The sequence below is a fragment of the Coccinella septempunctata genome, chromosome 1 (genome assembly GCF_907165205.1).
Source record: "Coccinella septempunctata chromosome 1, icCocSept1.1, whole genome shotgun sequence".
NCBI classification, from domain to species: Eukaryota; Metazoa; Arthropoda; class Insecta; order Coleoptera; family Coccinellidae; genus Coccinella; species Coccinella septempunctata.
This window is the reverse complement of record NC_058189.1, coordinates 49,598,509-49,624,807: the sequence shown is the minus strand read 5'-3', so window position 1 is coordinate 49,624,807 and position 26,299 is coordinate 49,598,509. Positions and strand designations below refer to the sequence as shown.

Below are 26,299 nucleotides of genomic sequence, written 5' to 3'. Positions count from 1 at the left end.
AGTCTTAGCTTCACAATTTTTTCAACAGCTACCCAAACGTCCCAAAGTTAAGTTAAATGGAAGAACACAAATCCAAATTTTATTCGTGAAATCTCTTTGCAGAATCTGAAATAGCTCTGTATTTTTGCAACCTATTACATGGAATATTACGCATTACTAAGAAGGATTAGGCTTTAACAATTTCACAAACAGATAGAAACCATAAAAGTCGTTATCGTTAGGCTGGCGATGCCTAACGCTAATTTTGCCAAACAATCGAAAACGCAAACTCTAACATTCGAAGCTATGATGCCATTTTTCATTTATCCTAATAATGAGGGTCATATGAAAACGAAATAACAACATTACTTCGGCCGAAAAAACTATCGCTTAGTACTAAAATATGAGACGGAGATAAAACTCTTTGTTTTATGTACAACTGACTAGAATTATTGATCCTGGAGATTGATCACAATTACTAGGTCATTTTGCTCAGTTAGTTGATAAGACAACAAGATATCAAACACACACACAGCTCGTGTTAATTATATTACATATGAATCCCTTCACATATTTTCACGGTAAAAGGTAAAATCGCAAAGATACCCAAAAGAACTATATAGTCGCCATTCTGTGGAAAAAAATTGAAAAGCATTGTTTATCACAGAAAAAATTACCCTTGCTAATCAAGAACTTCACATCTAAATATTACTATTCAACATAATTTGAATATATATTTCGTAACTAGTATGTTTCTTGTTATGACTCATGATAAAACATAACCAAATTCATTGAAATGATACCAGTATACATGAAGAACGCCCCAAAAAGATTTTAAAAAGTTCTCAAAATAAGGATCTGCTTCTTTTAATGATACTCAATAATCGAGTATTATGTGGATATTCATCTTTCCCCAGCATATACCAGAACGATATATTTTTAAAAAAATTTACAAAAGGCACCTTATTCAGTACTATTAATTTTCAGTGTTTGAGAATTTCAACTAATTCAATCTACTTATTACCCGAAAAAGTTCCTAAATGAATAAATCTCAGATTTCCGTTTCGGTCAACAAAATGATGAAAATTATTCAAAACCCTGTAAATTCACGAATTAGGTACGAAGTGTTGGGGGTACTGCCGAGACTGCAAGCCGCGGAGCCAATGGTACATCTAAACAGTATCAAAATAAAAGTTACAAAAATTGGATAGGTACCTCATAAAAAATAAACTCACAGACGCAGTCTTCTCTAGGACAATATTCTAATAGTCACCTTACTTCTGCATATTTTCTCAGTAATGTATTTTTATTTACTCTAATAATAAATTCATTGTATTCATATTTGTCAATGGATTTTTTTTTGTTTTTCTAGTTTATCATTTTCATAAGTTAGTTTACTTACTCATTTTTTTTTTGTATTTTTAAGCAACGTCATCGTCTAGTACAGCAAAACTTCAAAAAAAAAAAACTTAAAATAAATACTATATATTTTGTTCACAAGTTTATACAAAACTTTATCTATGATGTATAAAATCAGAAATACCGATATTTGCTGAAATTTATACTTCGTTCACATAAACGCGAAAATTTTCAGCCATTTGAAACTTTGAAAGATCAATTCATCGATGCTAAAAAAAAGCAATTGAATCAAAATGACCATTATTTTCAAATAAATTGCTATAATACAGTTTTTAAACAATATCACCTGAATTCCAATGTTTTGGTCCAATAAGAAACAATTTTAATTAAATAAAATAACACAATTTTATTTGTGGGGTATAAATTTTCTAAAAAATTACAAAGAAATTAGGGCAAATAGCCAATTATTTCAATGATGTGAACCTGAATCTACAAACTTCAATCAATAATTTTGAAGTTTTTAATACACTGTCGGTCGTTCAGAGAATAATTCGAAGTATATTAATAAAAAATGAGAATTGAGATAGAAGTCGTAATTTTTTGCTGAAGTTCTAAGAATTTCTATAATGGAAAATAGAAAAGAACAACATTTGGCCAAAAACTAGGCCATCTTGAAGTATTATATGCACTGTACTTAGTACTTAGTAGTGGTGGATGATAAGAAATTAGTGTAACTTTTTGTTCCATCGACAACATTTTCAAATGCTTGTTTCTATCAATTAAGTTCAATAATAAAACAAATTCCAGCGAAAGGTTTTTTGGAGTGGAAATTAATGAACACGTTTATTGTTAAAAAAGCACTGGGTAGACCAAAACATGAAATATATCAATAATTGATAAGCACTTGAAAACCAAATTTTCTCTTGTTTTCTGCTTTTATGGCACTAAACAAGGAAGGGCTCAAATTCAAGAATTTTACAGGGTGTTTCACCATGAACTGGAAAAATATTTATGAATGTAATGTAATACATGTAAATGAGATCAGAATAATTACTATTGCCTTATCATAAATATTCAGTTTTTAAAGCATATAGTATGTTTAAGATCATTTTTAGCAATATTTTGTCACATGTAGTGGGTCTTTAAGTATTGGTTTTTAATCACATCTTGGTATTTTCTAATGCTCAACCCAAATATGGTAGAGAACTCTGGAAAAAATTTGTTTTAAAACTCGTACACAACACACCATACTCAGCAAAACATTGCTGGAAAAATGATCTTGAACACCCTTTATCTCGCTTATGCTTTGAAAACTGGGTATATATGATAAGGCTGACCTCATCTACATGACTATATGTTTGTCCACTTTATAGTGAAATACTCTGTGGATTTCTTTTGTAATATCCTAAGATTCCATAACGAAGCAGATGAAAGGCTGCAGTAAAACTCCTATCAAAGAGATATTTTTTTTAAATTCCACAAAATAAGATTTGATGTAATCCCTGTTTAAAATTTTTTTGCTTAAAATCATAAGAGTATAATTATGATGAATCTGAACGACTACAGTGTTTATTTCTCGGGCTGTTCAATATCAGTAAGAGAAAACTTGTTGCAAGTTTTCATTAATTTCAGCAGATCAATTATACGTAGTAGAGGACTTACAAAGTACATACAGCTTGACAAACTTCCAATATGACTGTTCGTCAAGAGATTAGGGTGATAAAGCAGGTAATCAGTTCTTTGCTAATGCATGGCTCACAAAAGGAATCTCCTCAACTCATTCGACACCATTTAATTCATGTAAGAGTATCTGGAAGTTTCTGAACATGAATTCAATTCGGTTTCACAATAAGATCTCAGTCAACTAGCCTTCTTTCTGCTGCCTCCTTTTGAAGGTTTATTCCGAACAATTAAAAAACTTCTAAAAACTAATACAAACATTAATATACCAGAAATTAGGATGTTCTAAATTTTCATCCACATGAAACGACTTCCTTTAACTCTAAAGAGTTAATTTAAATTAACATGTAGATGTCAAAAATTAACGTAAAAAAAAGGCAAAATCGATAAAAATGAAAATAAATTTTTTCTTATGGACACTGTTGAAACATCCTATTGAGAAACCCTATATATTTTGAAGGTTATGGATTTTTAAATTAGTACCAGAATTATTTTGTTCTTCAGTTGTCATGCTTTTTATTCAGTTGTCCATCTTTCAATTATAAATATATTTCATATGTCATAAGAAATAACCGACTCCGAGAATTTCATATTTTTCAGAATAAGAAACAGAAGACCCCGACAAGTGTCGGGAACATGATAGAAATTATGTTACTTCTAAAAAACATAATTGAGAATTTTGCTTGAAAGAACATCACAGAATACTTCGACGAGATCCCAATTGTAAGCCAATTGAACGCACAGACTAGTTGCAGCTGACGTTTTCTCAGTTTATCTGTATTATTTTTCATGGTTAAAGATGGGAATGAATGATGGGAACGTCCAGGCTTCCTGATATCTGCTGTTATTCGTTTACCAAACCAGGCAAACGCTCCATTCTTGCATCCAAAGAAAACCCTTTGGTACCATCAGGTCCTTTGGGCTGGCGCAAAACTGTTAATTTAGGACCAGCTTCATCTAAAGATATTGTTCTTAGGCGGCTTATCAACCTCTCTGGCCTAGCTTTGACGTCACTGTAAAAAAACAACAGTTTTAATAAGAATCGATTTTTTGCAGTTAATTATTTTTGATGTAAATTTTTTGAGTGTAGTCATAATTGAAAAATACACTTACTTGATTTTGACAACATTACATGCAGAAGATCTTCCACTCCTATGGTTAGTGACCAACACAAATTCTACCGTGTCCCCAACTTGAAGACTTACACCTTCTTTTACTTCTGTCATGTGGAAGAAGAGTTTCTTGCCTTCTTCGACCTCGTAGGCCAAAAACCCATAATGTCCCTTTATCGCGTCAACGGTGGCCCGCAATTTCTTTCTTACAGCTTCAATATTAGCAGCTCTACCTGTAGCGTCAACCTAGTAGCAATAATAAAATCCAGTTAAAAAATAAACAATAAAATATAAATATAATAACCCTTTATACACTCTTACAACCCTCAATATTTATCTTATTTTAAATAAAATGTATTTAGGGCTTTCAGAGAGTCTATTCAAAGACAATTTCAAAAATGTACTATACTCGAGGATTCAATTCAAGAGTTTTCAACTTATGAAGACATTTGTGAAAAAATTGGTGTTAGAGGTAATTTACATTTCTTCAAATAACGATGGCAAAAATTATATCTTCAGAAAAAAATTTTCATGTAATCAGTGAAAAACTATTATTACTCAAATGACCCTTTTTGAGTCATCCTTCTTCAGGTGTTTAGTCAATTTCAACAAATCAGAGGTAGTACGAAAATTCACTTAATTCAAATGGAAATATGCAATTTTCATCGCAAAAATCGCAATGAGTTGAAAACTGTTTAATTTATATCTCAAGTATGGCAAATTGTTGAAATTGTTCTTAAATGGACTCAAATGACCGTATGCACCGTTTCATTAAACGAAGATTGCTCTCCTATGAAAATATTTTAATCGAATAGGTCGCATCTCAATACAAATTTTAAGCTAAATATTGACCCCAGTTCCCCCAATACTTCTAGTACGCCGTGTAAGTAAATCCCCCTGTATATAAGGACCTTGAATAAGCTTGCTGTTTCCAAACAAATGGCACTATCAAATGTGATGGTTACCTTCTAACATCACATTATTTGCAGAATGAAAATATGTAAACATAAATGACATTTACCTTTAGAGTAATTTTCGATATTAGAACATAGCAGATTTCAGCAAAATTCGAAACGCTAGATTCATCAAATTTTAAAGCAACCATATGATGTTAAGGTAGAAACTAAATATTTCTAAATACCATAACTTAGTTGATGAATATCACGAATATCGCATTTTATAAACCATGTAGTTGGGGAGCCTAAATCGGAATTTACTCGAGCGTCGTGGAGACCTAGTGGATTTTGAAGAATAGATGGTAGAAAGAAAAAAAGGTTCTATGATGCATGATTCATCGGTGGGGAAAGCGTCTGCAGGTTTTCAAAGATGTAAAAAAAAATCGTTAGGTGTATACATACTCGAGCGTGTCAGAATAAGATACTGTATATGCCCTAAGTGTCTCTAATAATAAATTCATGCTTATCTGACAGTTTGCGCGGTGGGGCTGGCCGAACGGAAGAGTTGAAAATGGTAAAAAAAAATTTTTTTCGAGCGTGTCAGATTTTTAAAGGATATGTTAACTGGACCCAAAGGAAGCTACTTTTCAAGATACTGACAATTCGGACGTGACGCAAGGCACAGCGGTCCTCTGAAAATGCAAAAAGAAAAATCGTTACTTGTACACACTCGAGCGTATCACATTTTCATACAGATGGTTAATCTCGGTGTTGCATGAAATATTGTTTGTGGGTTTGGCTGATGCCCCCGATGGTTTAAATTCATAATTAAGCAAGGTAGGTGGCGTTGCAGTCGAGATATAAATGTATTATCTTCAACATTTGGAACGATTTTGATGAAATTTTGTGGCCCCGGATTATTTAGATTTACCATTGAGCCCGGTAGATGGCGTTACAGTCTACTTATACTACAGTGACTCTAACGAGACAGTGGCGACAATTGTGGTCTCGTTTTTCATTGTTTTAGCAAGAATATGGCGGATTTGGTCACGTGACGTGACGTGAGCCAATCCGCATTCCGAATGGAGGAGTTCCCTACATGTTGGCCAACCTAGAGAAAGGTCTAAAAGGTCTACCAACGGGGAATGACTGCTTCCTAACGAAACCTACTTCATTCTTTCCGCAATGATCAAATATAATCATGAAATTCTACCGAGCTTTCTAGAGTTTAGTGTTAAAGAGAAAAAAGATTTTCATAACCTCGATTGCCGATTGGTTGAAATTTATGTTGGTATTACTACTTCTGTGACAATTGACATGTTTCGTTGGCAAATGTCAAGAAGGAAAAAGTAGTCTGTTAGGTTATGGGCAAAGTTTTGGTTATGTGCACAATCTTTGCTTGAACGCATTCTTGTTTTTTAGTATTTTGAAAGCTATACAGCACATTGACGTGCAGGCCATCGCACAGGTCCACCATTTCCAATCCAACGGTCTTGAAAAGTATTATGGAGGAATGTCGTAACTATGTTATGGTTATGTGCAGGAGCACCATCTTGTTGCCACCACATTTGTTGTCGTTCTTCAATTGGAATATCGTCTAGTAGTGCAGGCATGCCATTTTCCAAGAAATGTAGATATCGGTGGCCCGTCAAAGTGTCTTGGAAAAAATGAGGGCCGATGAGTCGTCCATTATGTAAACCACACCACACGTTCACACCCCACATTGTTTGGAAATTGGTTTCTCTAATCCAGTGACGGTTGTCCTGTGACCAATAGTGCATGTTATGTCGGTTAACAGTACCATTATTATGGAAGCGGGATTCGTCACTCCACAAGATTTGATTGAGGAAGTTGGGATTGTCGTGGATGAACACTTGCATGTGAGCAATAAATGCCAGTCGTCTTTCGAAATCTGTAGGTCTGAGTCCTTGGTGTAAATGTATTTTAAAGGGATGATATCTGTACTGTTTGAAAATTCGTTGCACAGACGACTTACTGATCCCAACCTCCACCGCCAATGCACGAACCGAAATATGAGGATGTGCTTCGGCGTAGGCCAACACATTTATGCAATTTTCCTCAGTTCGCACAGGAGTAGGATGTGCTTGATCTGTTTTTCCGGGAAATGATCCTCTTCGCATGGTATTTTCTACATACGAAAACGTATTGCGACCTGGTTGTCGACGATCAGGAAAGCGCTGCTCATACAGCCTCTCCGCAGCACGTTTATTCTTTCGGCATTCACCAAAAATTAACAGCATATCAACGTATTCGTTGGGAGTGAAGGTAAAAGGCATTTTGATATACAACAACAATATCACGACTGATACCAATTTGTCATCCAGATACCGTAGGAATAAAACAAAGCACAAAAAGTTCTAACATTTTATTGACTCTTTTTTTTCAACATCCACTTTTTCTTGTCTCTACAATGTGGACTAATTCGATCAGTCCAATTAACAGTACCCACTAACGAATTCAATTTTATCGAGTGACTATCTTTACAACTACATATTATGATATATCATTGATTGAGAATTAAAAAGAGCTGTCAGTTGAAGCCAAACAAACATGGGGGTGCCATTTGAAAAACAAAAGTTAGGGGTTGTTTCTCAGGGGTTGTTTGTCAGGGGGTGGATTTTGCTATGCTGCATGAAAGAGCGTATGGTCTCCTACGACAAGTATTTTTTTCAATTTTTTTTTTCCGCAGGTAACTGAGATATCTGCTAGCCTAAAAGCTCTGGGACACCCGGTATATCAGTAAAAATGACATTTGCCAATGAAATATGTCAATTGTCACAAGAAGTAGTAATACCAACATAAATTTCAACCAATCAGCAATCGAGGTTATGAAAATCTTTTTTTCTCTTTAACAGTAAACTCTAGAAAGCTCGGTAGAATTTCATAAATATATTTGATCATTGCGGAAAAAATGAAGTAGGTTTCGTTAGAAAGCAATCATTCCCCGTTGGTAGACCTTTTAGACCTTTTTCTAGGTTGGCCAACATGTAGGGAACTCCTCCATTAGAGATCATAGCATTGAAATCTGTGCTTCTAAGCCGCCATATTCTTGCTAAATTTCCAATTGTCGCCACTGTGTTTGATAGAGCACTGTACTTATACAACTTTTCGAACGGCTGGACGATTTCAATGAAATTTTTTGTATGGATTTGGGTAAAGACCTGGACAGATTAGATCTACAATCAAGGCAGATAGGTGGCGTTGTAGTCGACCTGCAGGATTTTTTCTTAAACGGCTGGGATGATTTGGATGAAATATTGTGTGAAGGTTGTAATGTAAACATTTAATTCAAACTTTCGATCCAAATTTGAAGATGTGTTAATGTAAGTTGATAGAACAGTCTGTCGGGTCGCTATATTAATGAAATTATATTACAGTTAATTGTAATGTTATGTTTTATTTACCTGTAACTGAACATGATCCCCTACTTGAAGTAACTCCCTCTTGTTCATTAGACCCATTATACCAAATTCATATTCGACTGGAACATCATCTGGACTCTCGCTGTTGATCTGAATCAAACCGGAATAGTCTGTCTGATCGGGATTGACAGACCTTAATGGTCTTATAACAGTACCATCTAAGATTTCTCCATTAACTTGAGGTAACACAATAGTGCCAGGAGGTACGACACGTACATTTTCCGCAGATGAACAGGTTCCAGAATTGCTACGACTGCCCAGGTTGTATTCGACTTCCTGACCCAATTCCAATGTATTTGATTCTCCATCGAAGTTACTGTGAACAAATTTCTTTTTTTAGGATTATCGATTCGATTATGGTTATTCTAAGAAAATGTTCTGGAATTCCTATGTATGTACAGTGTGAGCAAAATTGGGGATACCTAAACTACAACTTTTCAACCCAACAAGATAGAGAAAAATGAATGACACATTACGTTCGTCTTTTTTCGAGAAACTAATAATGCCATCAACTGCATTCCTCTATCTTCTTTAGTTTTCGAGTTGTAGGCTAAAATTTAAATTTAGGCGATTTCAACTTTGATCATTATTTCCGTTTCTGTTTGTGCTAGGATGTTGAAATGAAGACACAATACAGACACTTTTTTGATAGGAATCTAGTGGCGTACTATGATTTTTTCCTACAGGTTTATTTGCTGAGCTATAACATAAAGTTGTGTTTTTTCTTATGAAACCAGTAGTTTAAAATGACTTAGAAAGAATCATCAATTTTTTACCGTTTCAGAAATATATCATACATCACCCTCAGTCTTTCTAAGTCATTTTAAACTACTGTTTTCATAAGAAAAAATACATCTTTATGTTATAGCTCAGCAAATATACCTGTTGGAAAAAATCATAGTACGCCAATGGATTCCTATCAAAAAAGTGTCTGTATAATATTTTCATTTCAACATCCTATCTTAAACAGAAACGGAGATAATGATCAGTTGAAATTTTAATTTTGACCTATAACTCGAAAACAAAAGATAGAGTAATGCAGTGGATGGCATTATTAGTTTCTTGAAAAAAGAAGACCGTGATGTGCCATGCAATTTCCTCTATCTCATTGGGTTGAAAAAGTTGTAATTCAGGTATCACCAATTTTCGATGTTTTAGCACTACAGCTTTTAAACCAGAGGAGATAGATAAAATCTGATACTCCATCCTTGTTCTCTTTTTCTGAGAAACTAACAAGAGTAGTAGAAATTTTTGGCCACCTTCTTTTGTTTCGAAATAAATTTATATCTCCGCTAATATTGATGATAGAGCTTTGAAATTAAAACATTATACAGGCACTTTTATTTAAGTAGAATCCACTGGCGTGCTTGCCCTTTCAGCAGGATTTTCAATTACGAAGCTATGACCCACAGTTATGTTTTTTTTTGAATGAAAACACTAGATTTCTGTGCAATTTTTTGAAAGCTTAATTTTTATTGATAGAAGATAGAGGAATGCAGAAAAAAGACGACTGTAATGTGGCATTCATTTTTCTCTATCTCTTTGGGTTAAAAAGTTGTAGTTCAGATATCACCAATTTTGCACACCCTGTACTTCAAAGAAGAGCTTCAATTTAGAAGCAGATGCATACAAGCTCAATTTTTTTCTTGAATTGCCGATACCAAAACAACACGAAAACCTTTTTTCCAAGCAAGTTTAAACTTCATGATTGTTTGATTTATAAATTTTCCAAATTCGTTTCAAAAACGGTCCAAATTCATATTTCAAATAGCTTAGTTTCACTTGCACGAAGTGGCAGCAGTACCTCTTAAACCAAGATAGAAACTGATCCTAAGACAAAAAGGATTGACTCCTGAATGATATGGAGCGGCTTTGGGCACTTACAACTGTCAAAAAATGAGATTATCTTTTGTTTACCAAATAACAGCTACTGATTCTCAAGAAGCCATTTTTGTTTATTCAATCAACATAACCAATTTGTCATCCTTCAATATCTATGTCATCTTTGGTCGATGCTGCCTAAGATGTCTAAAACTCTGGTGTATTCACTGATTCGATTTTGTTTTTAATTTCGTGGGGATATGGGATCAGTTTCGTTTTTTCCACTGTAGGTAGCGCTGTTTAGAATTTGACAGAGCATTGTCATTTGATATTTGAAAATAATTTCCTACGACGTACGAATATGTTGTATTTATAAGCGATTATTGGTGTGTGAAAATGTATTAGTTTCAAGAAAGGGGTGTAGAACATTCATTTAATCAACATGTCGTTCAGTAAGTTCAGTTTTCCATATGGACAATCAAGAGCTACAGCTAAGAATTCGGTGTTGTTGGAATTTGAAGCAGAACCAAATCAGATGAACGAACATTTGGGACCGATATAGCTAAGTTTTATGGAAACTTCAGCAATATGTCAAAGAAACTGTATTGGAAATATGTAATGTGAATTGTGAGCATGTATTGAGAATCAGAAATACATAAATCTATTCGAGTCTGTTACAAATATTCTTCCTGAGTAGATATAGTGAAAATTTCCTTTTTGTCAACTGAATATATTGGATATTTGACCAATTAACTGTGTTTTATTAAAATCATATCGAATTACCCCCCTCACGAATTCAGGTTGTCAAACGGAAATTATCTTGAAGAACAGTAAATCCTCATTCGAACCCTTATTCGATAGTGTTGCAATATTGACAAATTTGTTTTTACAACGAAAATTGAACTGTAAAGCACAAATATTCCTTAACAGCTGACAAAATGCACCAGTTCAAGTTCATATTTTGAACTCGTTGGACGTTGATCGACATTCGATATCAACGCAAAACAAAATAAAACGAGAGAGTATCATTGGACTTCCTTTGGTAGAACAAGGATAGAACGAAGCAAATGACATGGTGGCGCCGCCACGAAACTGATCCCATATCCCCGATTTTCTTAAATGTTGATGCTTGCAAAAAGTGACAAGTGCACACACCAGTGTTTTAGACATCTTAATGCTGCCAAATGGTGAAATAGAAACAAAGACCTTTGAATTTTAAGACCATATTTATTTTTTGAGTTTTTCAAGGAAAATGCCGAAATGATTAGTTTGAAATGAAAAGTTTCGAATATATATATTTCGAAAAAAAAACCTCATTTTTGTCTGAAGGAGAACTCCATTGTTAGTCACTCATATGCATCAATCCAAGATAGTGAATTCTAAAAAGGAAGGATAAGAACAAACCTGAAATGAAAGAAAACCTCCTTATCATGCTGAATGGTTTCTATGAAACCAAATCCATCCTTGAGGGCTGCGATGAATCCCTGATATATCTGACCACTACTTGTACTACGGTTTAACTTGACTCCGTTTGTTTGAGAAGCTGACTGGACAATTTGAATATTGGTAGCTATCAATTCTTTATTTCTTTTAACCTGACTTATATCGAATTTGATCTAGAAGACAATATTTTCAACTTGTATTTATTCACTTCTTTTATGAAACTTACCTTGTCACCAAGTCTAGGATAATGTTTCATGTCGATATCCTTAGGATAAAATGATATATTTTTTTTCTGCCCACCAACTTGATAAGATATAAGGCCAGGCTCCGCTTGCTGGTGTTCACCGTTGGTTAATCCACCCTTGCTAGGACTACGTACAGTCCAATTAATGAGGGGAACCTCCTTACATACAACTCCTTGCACTTCACATTCCACGCAAGTTTCAAACTGAACAGTTCCAGAAGGAAGCAGTTTCATTCTTATCGCACTTTGTCTATTGTTCGCAAAGGAACTAGTCTGGTCTTGAATAACAGTGAACTCGAATTCATCTCCAACCTATCAGGTGATAAATACAAACTGAATGATTTTTGGAAAAAATAATAGCTCAATAAATTCTACAATGAATATAAAGTCCAAAATAAGTTTATAAAGTGATATTTCAAAATATTTCAAAAAAAATTCCACAATGAAAAATATGAACACTCGATACCAATATTAATTGAAAAAGGGAAATTTAAATTGGTCATTCAATTACCTGGATTTCTCTTTCAGAATCCAACACCTCATTGAAATGGAAGAATAATTTAGGTTCTCTATCGACACATCTGAGGAAACCATAGCCATCTTTTCTACTGCTTACAACCCCCTGCTCTCTCTTTTCTCCTGAAACTAGGAAGCTTTCATCTAATAGAGATATATTAGTGGCTCTATTAAGTCCATCCCTTCTATCTGTAGCAATGCAAAACTGTACCCAATCTCCATGGCGAAGGGTGAAATCGCCCTTTTGGTCTTTGTCACCAAATGAAATTTCCACCTATACATCGAAAAATTATATTAATTTGTTCATTAAAAACAAACCAATATTATTGATTAGCAAATAATGCACCCTTTGTTTGCAATGGGACCAGAAATTCCGGACAATTTGAAAAAACTCGCAAACTCGATCTTTTCTGACCAAAATCAACAGTCTACAGATGGAGCACTAACATTCAGAATTTTACGCGAATTGTAGCGTGCCCACAATTTTTTTTGAGAAATTAGAATAACACAACAACCGTTTTTCCAATTTCCACCAAAATCTGAATAATCCTGTTAAAATTTAGCCTTTAGCTTCAAAATTGCGACTTCCACAATGACAAGTTACACAAATTTTTTTACGGGTTGTGAATCCCTCTGAAACGAATTTCTTGATATTTTTTTCGAAATGTAAGGGGGCGCATAACAAGGATATGGCGCTTGTTAAGAAGATATGAAGAAATCAATTTTTGATTCCGAAAATAATTTTTCAACAAAATAAAAGTTACCTACCTCTGAGTGATCAGGTGCCCTATATCTTATTCTACCAGGCAAGGGATCGGATAAATGACGTGCATTTGGGCCTTTGTCAAGTGGTTTCAACACTTGACCTTTAATAATATCAGGTTTCAGATCTTCAAAAATCACCGTACCCGTTGGTAAGCGAGTAATATTACATGCTACTTCTTTGCCCTGAAAATAATTTCATTTACTCCCCTCCTTCGAAGAAATTATTGAATGACTATAAAAAATTCATCCAAAACTGAAATTCTAATTCTTTATTTATTCAAGTATGTACTTTTTATGCAAAATTGAAAAAACTTATTTGAAAAAAAAAATTGATGATCATATTTCAGTACCTGGTTTTCTAGGTTTTATTTATCCCCATCCTTTGAGTTAATTTGTTTAAACAGACAAAAAACTTAAATACGGTGGGGTAAATACTATACTTTTCAGTAAATTTCCGTTGACTTGAGATACAACGGTAAACATGGAGGGAATAGTACAACCGCAACATAATTTTCACAAAATTCTTTTGAAAAACCTGGCTGTGCTTTTTGGAACATTCCTTCTAATTTTAATTAAAAAATTTTGGTCAATTCCTATTCAGATGCTGTTGAACAACTTCCTATAGTTTGAAGGGCGTCTTATAATTTCAACTCCCTATTCCTAAAATTCTACAATATAATGTCCTAACAGTTTATTGTAATGAATAAACCAAATTTAATTTTATCATTTGAATGAAGGCGGCATGATTAGTGGCAAATAGTGGAAAAAGAAGATCATATAATTTCTTAGGATCAAGATGCAGTCAAGAAACCATCAGATCAACAAAAATTAAAAAAAAAAACATTGAATAATATTTCATAAAAAAGCACATACATTTTTTATTTCACCTCAGTAAATAAGATGAAATAAAGGATTGGCGCTAAAACTTGGGAAACCCGGTACAAATTACTAAGTTGAATTATGAAGAACATTTAAGCAGTGAAATAATCAACTCACATTGCGAGTCTGGATAATGAATTCGACATCATCTCCAAGTCTTAGTTCTTCTTTGGTTTTTGCCTCAGAGAAATGAAAGAATATCTCTTTAACTATATCCGCCCGCTCTATAAATCCAAAACTCTCCTTCATCGAACAAACAACACCTTGGTATTTGACTGGATGTGCTGTGTTCTCCAAGCGAACATGACAAGCTCCTAAATTTCCACTGAAACATGAATTTCCCATTTTAAAATACAGACTTTTGAAACCGCTGCATATTTTGAGGTATGTGTAAACATTGTAATGAAAGCATTCTAATATACAGATAAGTGAAAACACAAACATAGAAGCTCAATGAAGAATTCTCTTCAATTTGGGTTATCACAGCATATGCAAGTTTAAATTGAATAATTATGAGTTTCATTCATGAATTTTTCAAATGCACCGGGGAAACTATTCAAAATCATTCTTCAAATATGAGGTTTTAAGATTTAAATCGCTTCGTTTCTAGTTAACTATTTGGCAACAGCGCCTAGTAGAAAATATAAAGAACAATGGCTTGTTTAAAAGAGCCAGCCATCATAAGCCGCGTACTCACTAGCAAGCCTCAACAGCAACAGGCCATAAAAATCATATTCAATTTTACGACCTTCTTCGTTCGTCGCAGACTTCATAGTCAGCCATCTTTGTCTATCTCATCAAGATAGTGTAGTAGTGTTAATTATCAACGCATATTTCAGTCGATGTTGCCAACTTGTGCAATAGAAACAAAATGCTTTAAATTTTAAATACCCATTTTTATTTTTCATTTTTAAGTACTTAAAATAATTTTTTTGGGAAACGGTTCAAATGGTTATTTCAAAATGTGAGGTTTCAAAGATATTTCATAAAAAATACATCATTTTCGTCAGAAGGAGTATTCCCTATTACATTTTTCAATCTGCGTTTGTGAAAAATCGTTATGTTATGTACTAAAAATGCTCTCAGAGTCTATTATTGTTGAAATTTTAACTTTTCTATGCTTTTGAGATTAAGTTTTATTCAAACATAAAAAAATAATTCAAAGTTTGAAATGTTTATATTTTCTGTATTATCTGATTTTTTGTTTATTGAAAGAAACTATTCAAATTCTTTTAGGAGAATATAAAGTGTCCACTAAAACAAGTATCTAGAGAACCGAATGACTATCCTCAAAGAATACCCTCTAGAGTCTAGATTCAACTCGTCTAATTCGATCAGAATGTTTCTCAGGTATTTGAAGAGTGAGTATGGGTGGTAGTCGAACACTAAAAAGTTCATTCTTTCAAATACAATACCTGTTTTTTGATAGACCATTAGGTAGGACTTTCTATCTAACAATTTTTCACACCGTACACCTTAATCTGAAGATTTTCTAAAAGTTATAAGTAACAATCTCCAGAATCTTGAGCTTTAGGTATGAGGAAGTTAAAATACCCTGCAGTTAAAATTCCAAATAACAATATTCTTGTTGCGGTGGTACTCGGTATAACCGGAAGTACCAACGAGACGAGAATATTTCAGTTGCATAGATCCACAAATTTTCAGAAAAAAATCTCATTTGCTTCTCTGAGTACTTCTAGTGAACATTTTGTCTGAAAAACCCTGTATACTTTAAGAATGTACTGAAAGGGAAGCTTGTGAAAGAAGCAGGAATGGACATATTGCAAGAGAAAAATTAAATTTTCCATCAAAATGCTCGACATACCGATTATTTGTTGCTATTTGAAAACTGACTTTATCCCCTGCGCTTAAAGTAACATTTCCTTCGACATCATCTTTGGTGTAGGGTAAGAAAAAGCATTCACCCCTATTTTCGTAACTAATTCTTCCTGTAGTGTCGCCAGCCGATCCTTCACCTCTTACTTCAGTGGTCACCGTACCTGTAACTCGTTCTTCACTCATAACCACCTCAGGTGCTATTTTGGACACAGAACTTGCAATTGGCTTTCCGGTGCGACGATCGTAGGTCATTTCAAATTCCACAGGATCGCCAATTTTCAAATGGTCACGGTTACCACTGAACTGGGAGAAATGGAAGAACAACCTGGCCTGCCTTTCGCAACATTGTATGAAACCGTATGAATGCTAAAAGTGGAAAAATTCATTGAAAACTTTTTCTCCTGTGGTTAACACTGAATTACTCAGAGTGTAAAGGAACTTACCAAAAGTTTTTCAATTATGCCAGTTTCCCTTGTACCCAAATTTGTGGAATTAGAATCAAAACTGGAATTATTCGCACTAGATGGGGATGAAAATATATTTGTGTTATCTCCAGAGCTGTTGAATACACTGTTGGAGTCCAAAGAGAAGGTGCCTAAAAAAATCCTTCTGTAATCTCCACTGACAACATATAAAGGCTAAACAATTGATCAATTTTTTTTTCAACAACATAACAACACTAATTTTCAAACAGAGGCTGATGATATCTGATGTAAATCAATGAATTATAAGAATTAACCTTATTTGTGCTGGTTTTCAACACAGCATTCAATTTAGTCTGAGTTGTTTACATTCAGCACATCAATTGAAAAAAACATGTCTACTAGTGACATACATTCTATTGAAAAAAAGAAAAAATTCCAGAGGACTTCATTTTTGAAAATATCTTCAATGTACTAAATGTAATTTACCTCAGAGTCAAACAACAAAGTTTCTATCAACATGAAACTTCAATTCATGATATTAATCTCTTGGTTGTTCATGATGAATGATTTTTACAAACCTATCGAAAATCGACTTCCATTTCCTGCTTGAGTCGCACTAGAAGATCCATAAATACCATTGTTGGAATAGGGGGCGTTTGATGAAGAAGATTTATCTTGAAGAAGTGGAAATTCTTGCCCAAACCGCGATGACGATGTTGAACGATTGAAATTGAATGCTTGAGATGATTTACCTAAAAAACATACCAATTGAAAATTTTAAGACTTACTTATTTTCTGGATCATACGAATTTTGGGCAATAAATACAACTTTGTTTACTCATAACACCAGACTAATCTCTCAATTAAATTGATTATTGTTCAAGAATTTTCCCAAAAACAAAATTCTTGAGTCCATTTTATACTTCAATGAAATGCTCGATAGGGAAGATTACACTTTGAAATTATGTTAAATTGAATATCTATATTCTTTGAAGTTATTACATTCTGCATAACTGTAGTTGCATAAGCCTACAATACGATAAAAATTTTGGGAATGAATTTTTTCAGTTATTTTTCCCATTTTCAACATTTAATTCATAGACGCAGGCAATAAACTCACCAGTGGTTCCCATGGACTTTAAGTCCAAGATAGCAGAATCCTGATTCATAATGTCAGACGGCTGGAAGTTTTTCCACTGAGGATTGCCTGACATGTCTTCTCGATCTCTTCTTTGATGTGGATACAATGATTACTTCTGACTGTCTTTGTTAGTTGTTCCTTAATTGTAGCGAATATCACAGAATGGTTTTCGTCAATATTAAATGTACACCCAAAGTCAATATGGCAGCCGATTTCACTAAATGTCCAAAACTAATGCTGACGACTTTGGAAGTCGTGCAGATTGAAATCAATTCACAATGTATCAATCGCTTTTATGATTCGAGTGGTCAACAATACTTCACAATGTGAATAGAATGATAAAAACAACCCAATAAATAAAAAAAATTACAATTCACAGTCACTCAAAATTTGTAATGTAACAGAAGGTTAAATAAAAATCCTCAGATGTCTTCAATGCGTGCTGGGTGCGTTTTGTGCTGTTATTCTCATAATTTGACAAAGCTCGTAGATATACTTCCAATTTTCTGTGTTAAAATTTGTTTTCTTTAGTTACACAAGCTGAAACAGAAATGCTAACATCAGATCCACTATTTTTCAGTTGAAGTTCACTACAAATTGGCCTTACATACGGGTGTTAATGATGATCTTCGAAATGGCATAAATATCAATAAAGTATCCACCAGAATTTCTTACATCTGTACAATCTGCTTTATGCAGCAAGAATCGTATTCAGAAATTTTGCGCAAAATTTTAGGTGAGGGAACTATTGAGAGTAGAGTAGATTGGTGACAATAAATCAATAAAATTCATTTGTATTGAGAAGTTTCTAAATTTGTTTTACACGAAGACGAGGAAATTAATATTTCTTCTGTCGACTTGTGCATATTTACTACACATTTGTGGTCATATAATTATTCTCATAAATATCTAATTAAAATAATCCACAAATCCGTCAAACTGAAAGATCTTTACGACCTATTCATCATTCATGAAATTTTGGGTTCACCAAACTTGTCCATCAATTAGATTTCAGTGTATCGTTTAGCCATTTTTATATATTTAAAAGTATCCTTCATTTAAATTAGAGCAAAAGAGTTCGTTCACCTTTCCAACATTCTCATAATGGCCCTACACCATCTGGCATAAATGCACCTTTTGCACGGTATTTAGTGAACTCTAAGATTTTTTTGATTTCCACATTTAACAATCCTGTTTGTCCAAGACAAATGAGCTATATGGCTTTTGATGAGAACCCTATTACATGTATCTCTAACATTCATTGCCCACTGTTCTTGAACGACTCCAAACAAAGGTGGAATATTTGTGGTAGAGCTATTTGGGGATGTTTTCTTGTTGGCTCATGGCAGACACTTTCATTTATAGTGCCTAACATTCACTAAAGCAAGCATGTTTATAATACTCTAAAAACACCCACATTATATTGAAAAAAATAAAATTCTAGAGGACTTCATTAATTCTAGCTATCATTTCACGAATGCAAGCATATTCATAACACTTTAATATATCAAATTGCAGATTCTCATGAATATCCCATATAAGAATAGAAACTTGTCCCAAGTTTGTGAATTGTGTTTTCCAATAATGAACGGATTGCCTACCAAATTTTTATCTCAGATATTATTGAAGATTAATCGGATGATATGTTACAAAAATCCAGAAATGAAATTATGTATCTACCGCAACTACTGCGTCATCACCTTATCGCCCAACATTGTTATTGTTCAAATACATTGTTATTGATTTTAGCGAGTGTGAATGTTTTTATTTTGAGAATTTGATGGATTTAAGTTCATCATCATTTCATGATGAGAAATAGAAGAAACGACAAATTTCATTCCGTTATTTTTCCAATACATTTCGAAAAAAACAGTTTTGTGTTCAATTTTTGGAATCTAAAACTCATTGGGTTTGTTCGTAGAGTGGTTTGCAACGGTTGTGAACCACTCTATGAACAAGCCTATTAGGTGAAAATTTTGGGAAGAGTATAATTTTTTTTTGTGTTCGATTATTGAAATTTTATGAGATCAGGTGAAGAAGTTATGAACATTTTTAGAGGTTTGGAGTTGGGTTTACTTTTGTGCAGTGCAGGAACATCTTTGTACATGAAGAATCAACAATATAAATAAATATTTATTAAATGAAAAAGAGGTTAGGTGAGTAAAGAGAAAGACAGCGAAAAGACATATATCAAGGCCATATATTTTTCGATGCAATTTCCAAAAAATCATAACTCTGAAATTAAAAGCTTCTAAAATTGAAAGTACTATCATCAAACTTTTAATGGAAATCATTAACTACAAAAATTTAATAGTCGAATCAAGGGTAAGAGAAAAATGAAGTTTTGCCTATAATTAAGAGATCTAAGTACAATAAATATGCAAATGATCGCTCTGTGTTGCTAAAATTTACGAGGGCAATTCCACAATGATTAAATTCACTAGCACTCATCAATTGCATGTAAATAATGCTAATATTTCATCCAGATGTTCAATGTTCTGGTGAAGCAGTTGAAACACTGAGGAAGCTCAACATTAAATACAACGAGGGGAATAGTAAGCAGACAACCACTTAAAGCAATCTTACTTCTTCAATAATCTTATCACTATTATTACAAAATTGGGATGAACTTTCCTTCATCAATAAAATTGCTAGTATAAATCTTCACGATATATGCAAGACACAAATGGAAACTGTGGAAGTATAGTTGTTCTATATCATATGTCAAATTTGAACGTTCCCAATTATGATATTTGAAAAATGAGAAAAGATATCAAGAAATTACCAAACCTTTCTTCAGACAAGGTCAATGGAAACGAAAAGGTATATAAGTAAACTTCGATACTCCACTAATAAACAAACTGAAAGTTTAATTGAAAGCCCCATTGAGTGGCTTCATGTGTTTACATACTGAACTCTCTTGTGCATCCATAAACAAAAGAACCAATACTTCAATAATGCCGGTGTACATTTGGATCAGGCAGTCATCCACTTATCGAAATACTTCCTAGTGATTTCTTCATAATTAAACTTGGGAGTATTTCCTTGAAATTAATATTTCATTTCAATATATATGTGAACAAAAAAAGAATTGTTCTTTAATGTTTGTATCACAGCTAAAAAAATTAGTAATACATAATTTCCTTTTTTCAAAATCAAAACAGTGCTCTGCCAATGAGGTGTTCACTACAACAAATGCAAATTTGAAGGTTTAGTCAAAACAAAGCAAACATTTCAAAAATTAATTCTGATATTCCAATTGAATGCAAATTATACAGATGATCAAAGTTAAAAAAAGTGTCAAAACAAAAAGCAAGTATGTTCAACGAAGAAAATACTAGCAAAAAAGTTTCCTGTCAATTTCCATGCAATTCTCACGTTCTCTTGAAATGCGATCTGTGGAGCTTTAGATGCTAAGTTGTTTTCAACATACAATAAGAAAATAAATAATGAAAGTGTTATTAGTTATGTTCGGAAAGATGATATAAATTGTTGTGAATGCGTTCCTGAGCTCGAAACTGAGGAGCAATTTTATCGATTTCTTGCCACTAATAATGCCGGCTAGATTGGACTTAGATATGTTGATAAGAACTATCTAAGAAAACTCCGTAAGAGTCAATTATAGTTTTATTCAACACGATCCAATAGTAAGACCAATTTGAGGATGATTCGTTGTTTCAGCTCTTTGGGGATGTAGAATTTCCGGGCGGTAAAACATGCACTCTCAGGTTCAAAATAGTGGTGTTTATGCATTATTCTATTGAAAAGTATAAAGTATCCTTATCTTACGTACATATTTTGATTATTTCGCATTGAATTGGTTGTGTTTTGAACAAAATTTCAACTCACCACGACACAGCACAGCACTGACGACATGCCGCCATGTTGAATGTCAACAGTCAACATTTTCTATCCATCTAGTCAAGTTCCTCTTTGATCTAGTACGCCGTAAAACCATAAAAAACATCAAGAACAAAAAATTTAAATAACGTGCTAAAAAATATTTTGCATATTCTTCGCCTCAAATATTATATTGTTATATCCTACAATTTCTACTATTCTCAGCAATCATCTTTGCCTCATTGCCGTTTCTTCTTTCATTTCCTGAGATATTTCGAAATATGGAAAATATTTTGAAACAATCTTGACTGTTAGTAGGTAATGGGGTTTATGTAGAAAAAACCGCTTTGTTTGTTATTTTTTCTTTGAAACTTGTATTACACTGTTACAAAAGTATGGTATTGGTATTACCACAGTGTAATACCTCTTTGGTATCACACTGTGGGCACTGAACTGACTTATTTGCATTCAACAATCTGTTATTACATTGAAATAATAAATAATTCAATGAAGACATTTAGTGCATGTAGATCTAGCCCTCCTAAGAGAAGTCAAAGAGTAACCAACTTGGTTACTCTTTGGAGAAGTTATGAGCGTCGGCAGTCTGCATATGTTTCGGGTTTTGCGTTGTGACCCTCATCAGGACGAGAGAGATCAAAGACAAAGAAAGTTTGTCAAATCACAAATCAACGGATTCAAGAAACCAATAAATAATTTATCTATTTTTGTTTCAGCCCCCTCAATATCTTCAAAACCTACATAGAACTCAATCTTTATGGAGTCCATAGGAACCAAAGATACCAAAAATACCAATGATTACCAGAGATATAGAATATAGATATATCTCTGATGATTTCAGACTACACACCTTCGAATAAAGAATTTAAAGCTGCACACATTACATTAATATCTTTAATAGGAATATTGAACTCAAAAATAACTGCTGAAGGCAGGTTACCACGACCGTTTGTAACCGTACGATTTTATTGAGAGCTCGTTAACCAATTTTTGCGGTGGGAGGTGAAAAATTGAAGAATGACAATAATGGAGAAAGTAACCGCTCGGTTACTGGCGGCAAAGCTGGCGATATATCGCTAAAAAATCCCTATTATTTGTGTTCTGTGCATAGATGTGTGTTCTGCGAAAGTAATCTGTATCTGTGGTTCTGTGGGGGATCGCGAAGCGAAGTCTACTTTCGTACTTCCTGTATGAAGTGTCATCTTTATTTTTGTATTCATATTATTCTTATTTTGTTTATGGATATTTTATGTGCTTTCGAAAATGGAAGTGATATTTCACGAAAAAGTAAGAGTTCAAACTTGAACAACGTTAAACTTAACGAAATATGTTTTAATTTTAATGCCATATTCAATTTTAGCAAGAAGGATCCCTTTGCGCTCAGCACTGTTTGAATTCCCTTCTTCAAGGAGCATATTTTACGGCAGTTGATTTGAGCTCTCTAGCATATAAATTAGATGAAGAAGAAAGAAAAAGAATGGCTGAATGTGGAGAAAACAGCGAAGAGTATCAAAGATTTTTAAAACAACCATCTGGGAACATGGATGATAGTGGATATTTTTCAGTCCAAGTCATTAGTAGTGCCCTAGAAGTTTGGGGACTAGAATTAGTGCCTTATTCTAGTACAGATGAACGTGTAAAAAGTGGTGTTGCAGAACCACATAAAATGAATGCATTTATATGCAACTATAGGGATCATTGGCTTACGATAAGAAAAATTGGAAACCAGTGGTTCAACTTAAATTCTCTATTAACCAGACCGCAACTTCTGTCAGATACTTTTTTATCACTTTTTTTGGCCCAGTTGAAGAATGAGGGATATTCCATATTTGTGGTTATTGGAAAACTTCCTGAATCTACTGCTGACCAGATACTACTGAAAACACCTTTTGTTCCTTCAAAATCATCCCCACATGAATTACCTGTACAAAAAACAGATAGTGATCCTCAAATACAAGAAGCCATTAATCTTAGTCTACAAGAAGAATCTACTTCATATGATTATCTAGGTATAGAGGATGATCCAGAACTTCAAGAGGCATTAAGGTTAAGTTTAGCTCATCAGTCAAGAAATGAGATCAAAGAAGATGATGAAGAAACAATGCTGCAAAAAGCTATAAATATGAGTTTACAATGTTAGCAGCATTAGTGTTAGCCATAAGGACATTGAAAATTTTCAAAGTATCCTATCAGTCATGATTTAATTAATAAAGCTTGGGTAAAGATACAAACAGTATTCTTAAATGAATTAGTCTGATTACTTGCTAATTATAATTATTTTTTAGAGCTGCTGCTGGTATTATCTAGAGAATGAAATATTTTATTTTCTTATTGCTAAATATTTGCATCTTCCCAGAATATGTGAGTAATTTCCAAATAATCAATACAGAACTCACTCATTTCACTTGTTTTTATTTGAATATATTCTGTACATAGATCTAATAATATATGGACTTGCCCTTAGACAGAGGGTATCCATTCATTTTAAAGAGGAAATTGTATTTAATAGGCTTGCTTTCGTTTAATGTTTCCAGATCGGTTAAAAGTAGAGTAGAACCTTGATAGGGTGGAATATAAAAGGTTGCATAAATGAATGTGCCAATGATACTCTGAAACTAGAACTGAAACAGGCCTAATGTTTGTAGAAGAATACATACCTTACTTAATGTTTTCAGAAAGTGTAAACATGGATCCCTTCCTATACATCCTATAAGCTTCCTAAAGACTTATTTTTCTCTTGGATGTATGAATCGAAGCTTGAATTGCAAAATCCACAAGGGCCAGTCCATCTTTGGTAGGTCTATGACTGAATGGTTGTTATGGGAGTTTTGTTATTAGGTCTCAAATTTTTATTTGTAAACATACTATAGCATAGTATGGTATATGCTCTATGAAGATTGATCAGACACAGAATAACATCTGTATATCTGCCTTTCAATTTATTGATCGTATAATCCAAAAGTTATGAAATGTGTGAATGTTATTTTTGTTAAAAATTTGTAACACAAGTTTTTTATGGATTCCTTGGGGAAACTTTAATCATGTATTTGTAGTACACCCTTAAGAGTTTAAGAAAGCACTCAAAGCTGTTACTGAAACTCTTAGTTATTCTTCAGATCCTAATAAAATCTTGCTCTACAGTGAAAATTTTTGTTAATTGTTTTGAAAGTTTAGTCATTTTTATTTATTTGCAATTTTTATGATTTGAAACGGACTTCTATTCTTTTATATTTTCACCTGATTCATATTCCAAGATGAGTTAGTTGAGTGGTACTCATGATTTTTTGTGAAATGAGTCATTTTAATAGATGTAGAAACTCCTACAAATTATTCATTGAAGTTATATTCGAACTGAAGGATCGATTGATGAATTTGAATTCCTTTTATCTGTGAAACTGTTATAACATAAAATTGTTAACTAATTAATGTGTCACCCAATGATATGATTTTAATTTATTCAATATATTGCTGATTTATGTTTCTGATGTTTGTGTTTGATGTTTTTCACTAAAAGTGCCAAGAACATTTAAAGGCTTTTCACTATTTCATTTTGTATCTGCAGCATTCCCTTGCCCTGCTCAAAGAAACAACATGAACATGGATAAAAGGGATATTTTCTTTGCTTCAACACTACCTTAGTTGATTGATACAATTTGTATAATTTTGTACTTTATCAATGTATTGTTACGACGTTCCCTCGGCTGTCTAGAGCGCCACATATTCTTTGAAGGCAAAAATAGCAAACCTACCCTGGTGGTTTCAAGTCGCAGACAAGGTTCGTTGTTATCTAGGGTGTTAGCGATAACTAATGTAAGTCAAAATCCGAGTTAATAAAGTTTATTCATTGTTTCCCAATAAGGAACACAATATGCCCTATTACACAACTCTAAAAAAAAATCCACCGATTTATAGGGAGATAAACTAAATCAGTCAAGTGAAAATCACAGTGCATTAGGTGGGATATAAACAGTCTACTTAACACAATTAAGAGGGTTTTTCTTGGAATTACATACAAATAGCAATGCACAGGTGGTGAATTCACGGAGTGAGTTTAAAAGAAAAAAAAAGGGGGATCCGATCTCAAACGGGCCAAGGTTCACACTTAATGGGCAATGATGTAGGAACTCAGTAGTTGGGGTTAGAGCAAGGCGGTACAGAAATACGGCAGTTCACCTCTGAATGCTTTCTCTTCTCCCCCAGTTTTCACATCAGCAGAGGTGGACACTAGCAAGTTGGGAAAAAAAGTAAAGGCAGTTCATCCTTGTGTGCGTTCTGCTCCCCCCGGGTTTTCACACCAGCAGTGTACGTACTAGTAGTAGGGGTAGAACACAAATTGTGGCAATGGATGGGTGAAGGTGGAGGCTCCCAGATAATGATACGAGAGTTGTACTTGCACCTGTAGTCTCCCTCGCAATCTTAACATCAATCTGCGGACTTTCAGAAACGGGCTCAACAATAACTAGTACCGGATTAATAAAAATTGAAAAATGACTGAACGATCGAAAAACGCGAACAGAATACATACTTTAAAAGATTGATTAAATATCAAAAGGAAATTACAAGATTCAAATCGGCACTAGACCCACAATCACTACTCTTCAACAATTCAGCTCAATCAAAATTCAGAATTTATTGACCTGCAGGAGGACATTCTCTTTTAAACCCGCTTGTGAGAGGTGGTAAAAATCGCGTCGATGAAAACTTGATTCTGGCTTGACCAATTCAGGATTTTTTCGCGGTGCGACATCGTTTTTGAGAATTCAAAAGGGAATAAAAACGGTGCGGAATGTTTATGGTTTTGAACCATGTGGGAATCTTGAATTGAAATTAAAGTATGCGAATGAAAATGAAAAAATTATTCGAAAATGAGGGTAAATTTTTACAGCATCAAAAAAAAAA

The 26,299-nt window shown here is 33.6% G+C and overlaps 2 protein-coding genes across 8 annotated transcripts; one reads left to right on the top strand and one right to left on the bottom strand.

Moving 5' to 3' along the window:
- Positions 1 to 1,448: 1,448 nt before the first annotated feature.
- Positions 1,449 to 21,543, bottom strand: LOC123323006 (cold shock domain-containing protein E1). 2 transcript variants are annotated; one of them, XM_044911179.1, is made up of 13 exons: positions 21,392 to 21,543; positions 17,522 to 18,082; positions 16,980 to 17,153; positions 16,420 to 16,571; positions 15,963 to 16,342; positions 14,255 to 14,462; positions 13,262 to 13,441; positions 12,489 to 12,767; positions 11,960 to 12,289; positions 11,695 to 11,906; positions 8,452 to 8,785; positions 4,132 to 4,376; positions 1,449 to 4,031 (listed from the first exon to the last, which is right to left on the bottom strand). In XM_044911179.1, the coding sequence occupies exons 2-13, from the start codon at positions 17,613 to 17,615 to the stop codon at positions 3,863 to 3,865; spliced, it is 2,757 nt and encodes a 918-aa protein (XP_044767114.1). In that variant the 5' UTR covers positions 17,616 to 18,082; positions 21,392 to 21,543; the 3' UTR covers positions 1,449 to 3,862. The 2 variants fall into 2 exon arrangements, with proteins under 2 accessions (XP_044767114.1, XP_044767113.1); XM_044911178.1 differs by having other exon boundaries at positions 21,336 to 21,486.
- A 1,000-nt stretch (positions 21,544 to 22,543) lies between these two features.
- LOC123320102 (ataxin-3-like) lies at positions 22,544 to 24,925 on the top strand. 6 transcript variants are annotated; one of them, XR_006538693.1, is made up of 4 exons: positions 22,544 to 22,687; positions 22,761 to 23,618; positions 23,686 to 23,761; positions 24,239 to 24,925. XR_006538693.1 is itself a non-coding variant. In XM_044907285.1 (2 exons), the coding sequence occupies exons 1-2, from the start codon at positions 22,664 to 22,666 to the stop codon at positions 23,538 to 23,540; spliced, it is 804 nt and encodes a 267-aa protein (XP_044763220.1). In that variant the 5' UTR covers positions 22,544 to 22,663; the 3' UTR covers positions 23,541 to 24,925. The 6 variants fall into 6 exon arrangements, 1 of the variants encoding a protein (XP_044763220.1); XR_006538692.1 differs by having other exon boundaries at positions 24,076 to 24,925; XR_006538689.1 differs by having other exon boundaries at positions 23,686 to 24,925.
- Positions 24,926 to 26,299: the final 1,374 nt, after the last annotated feature.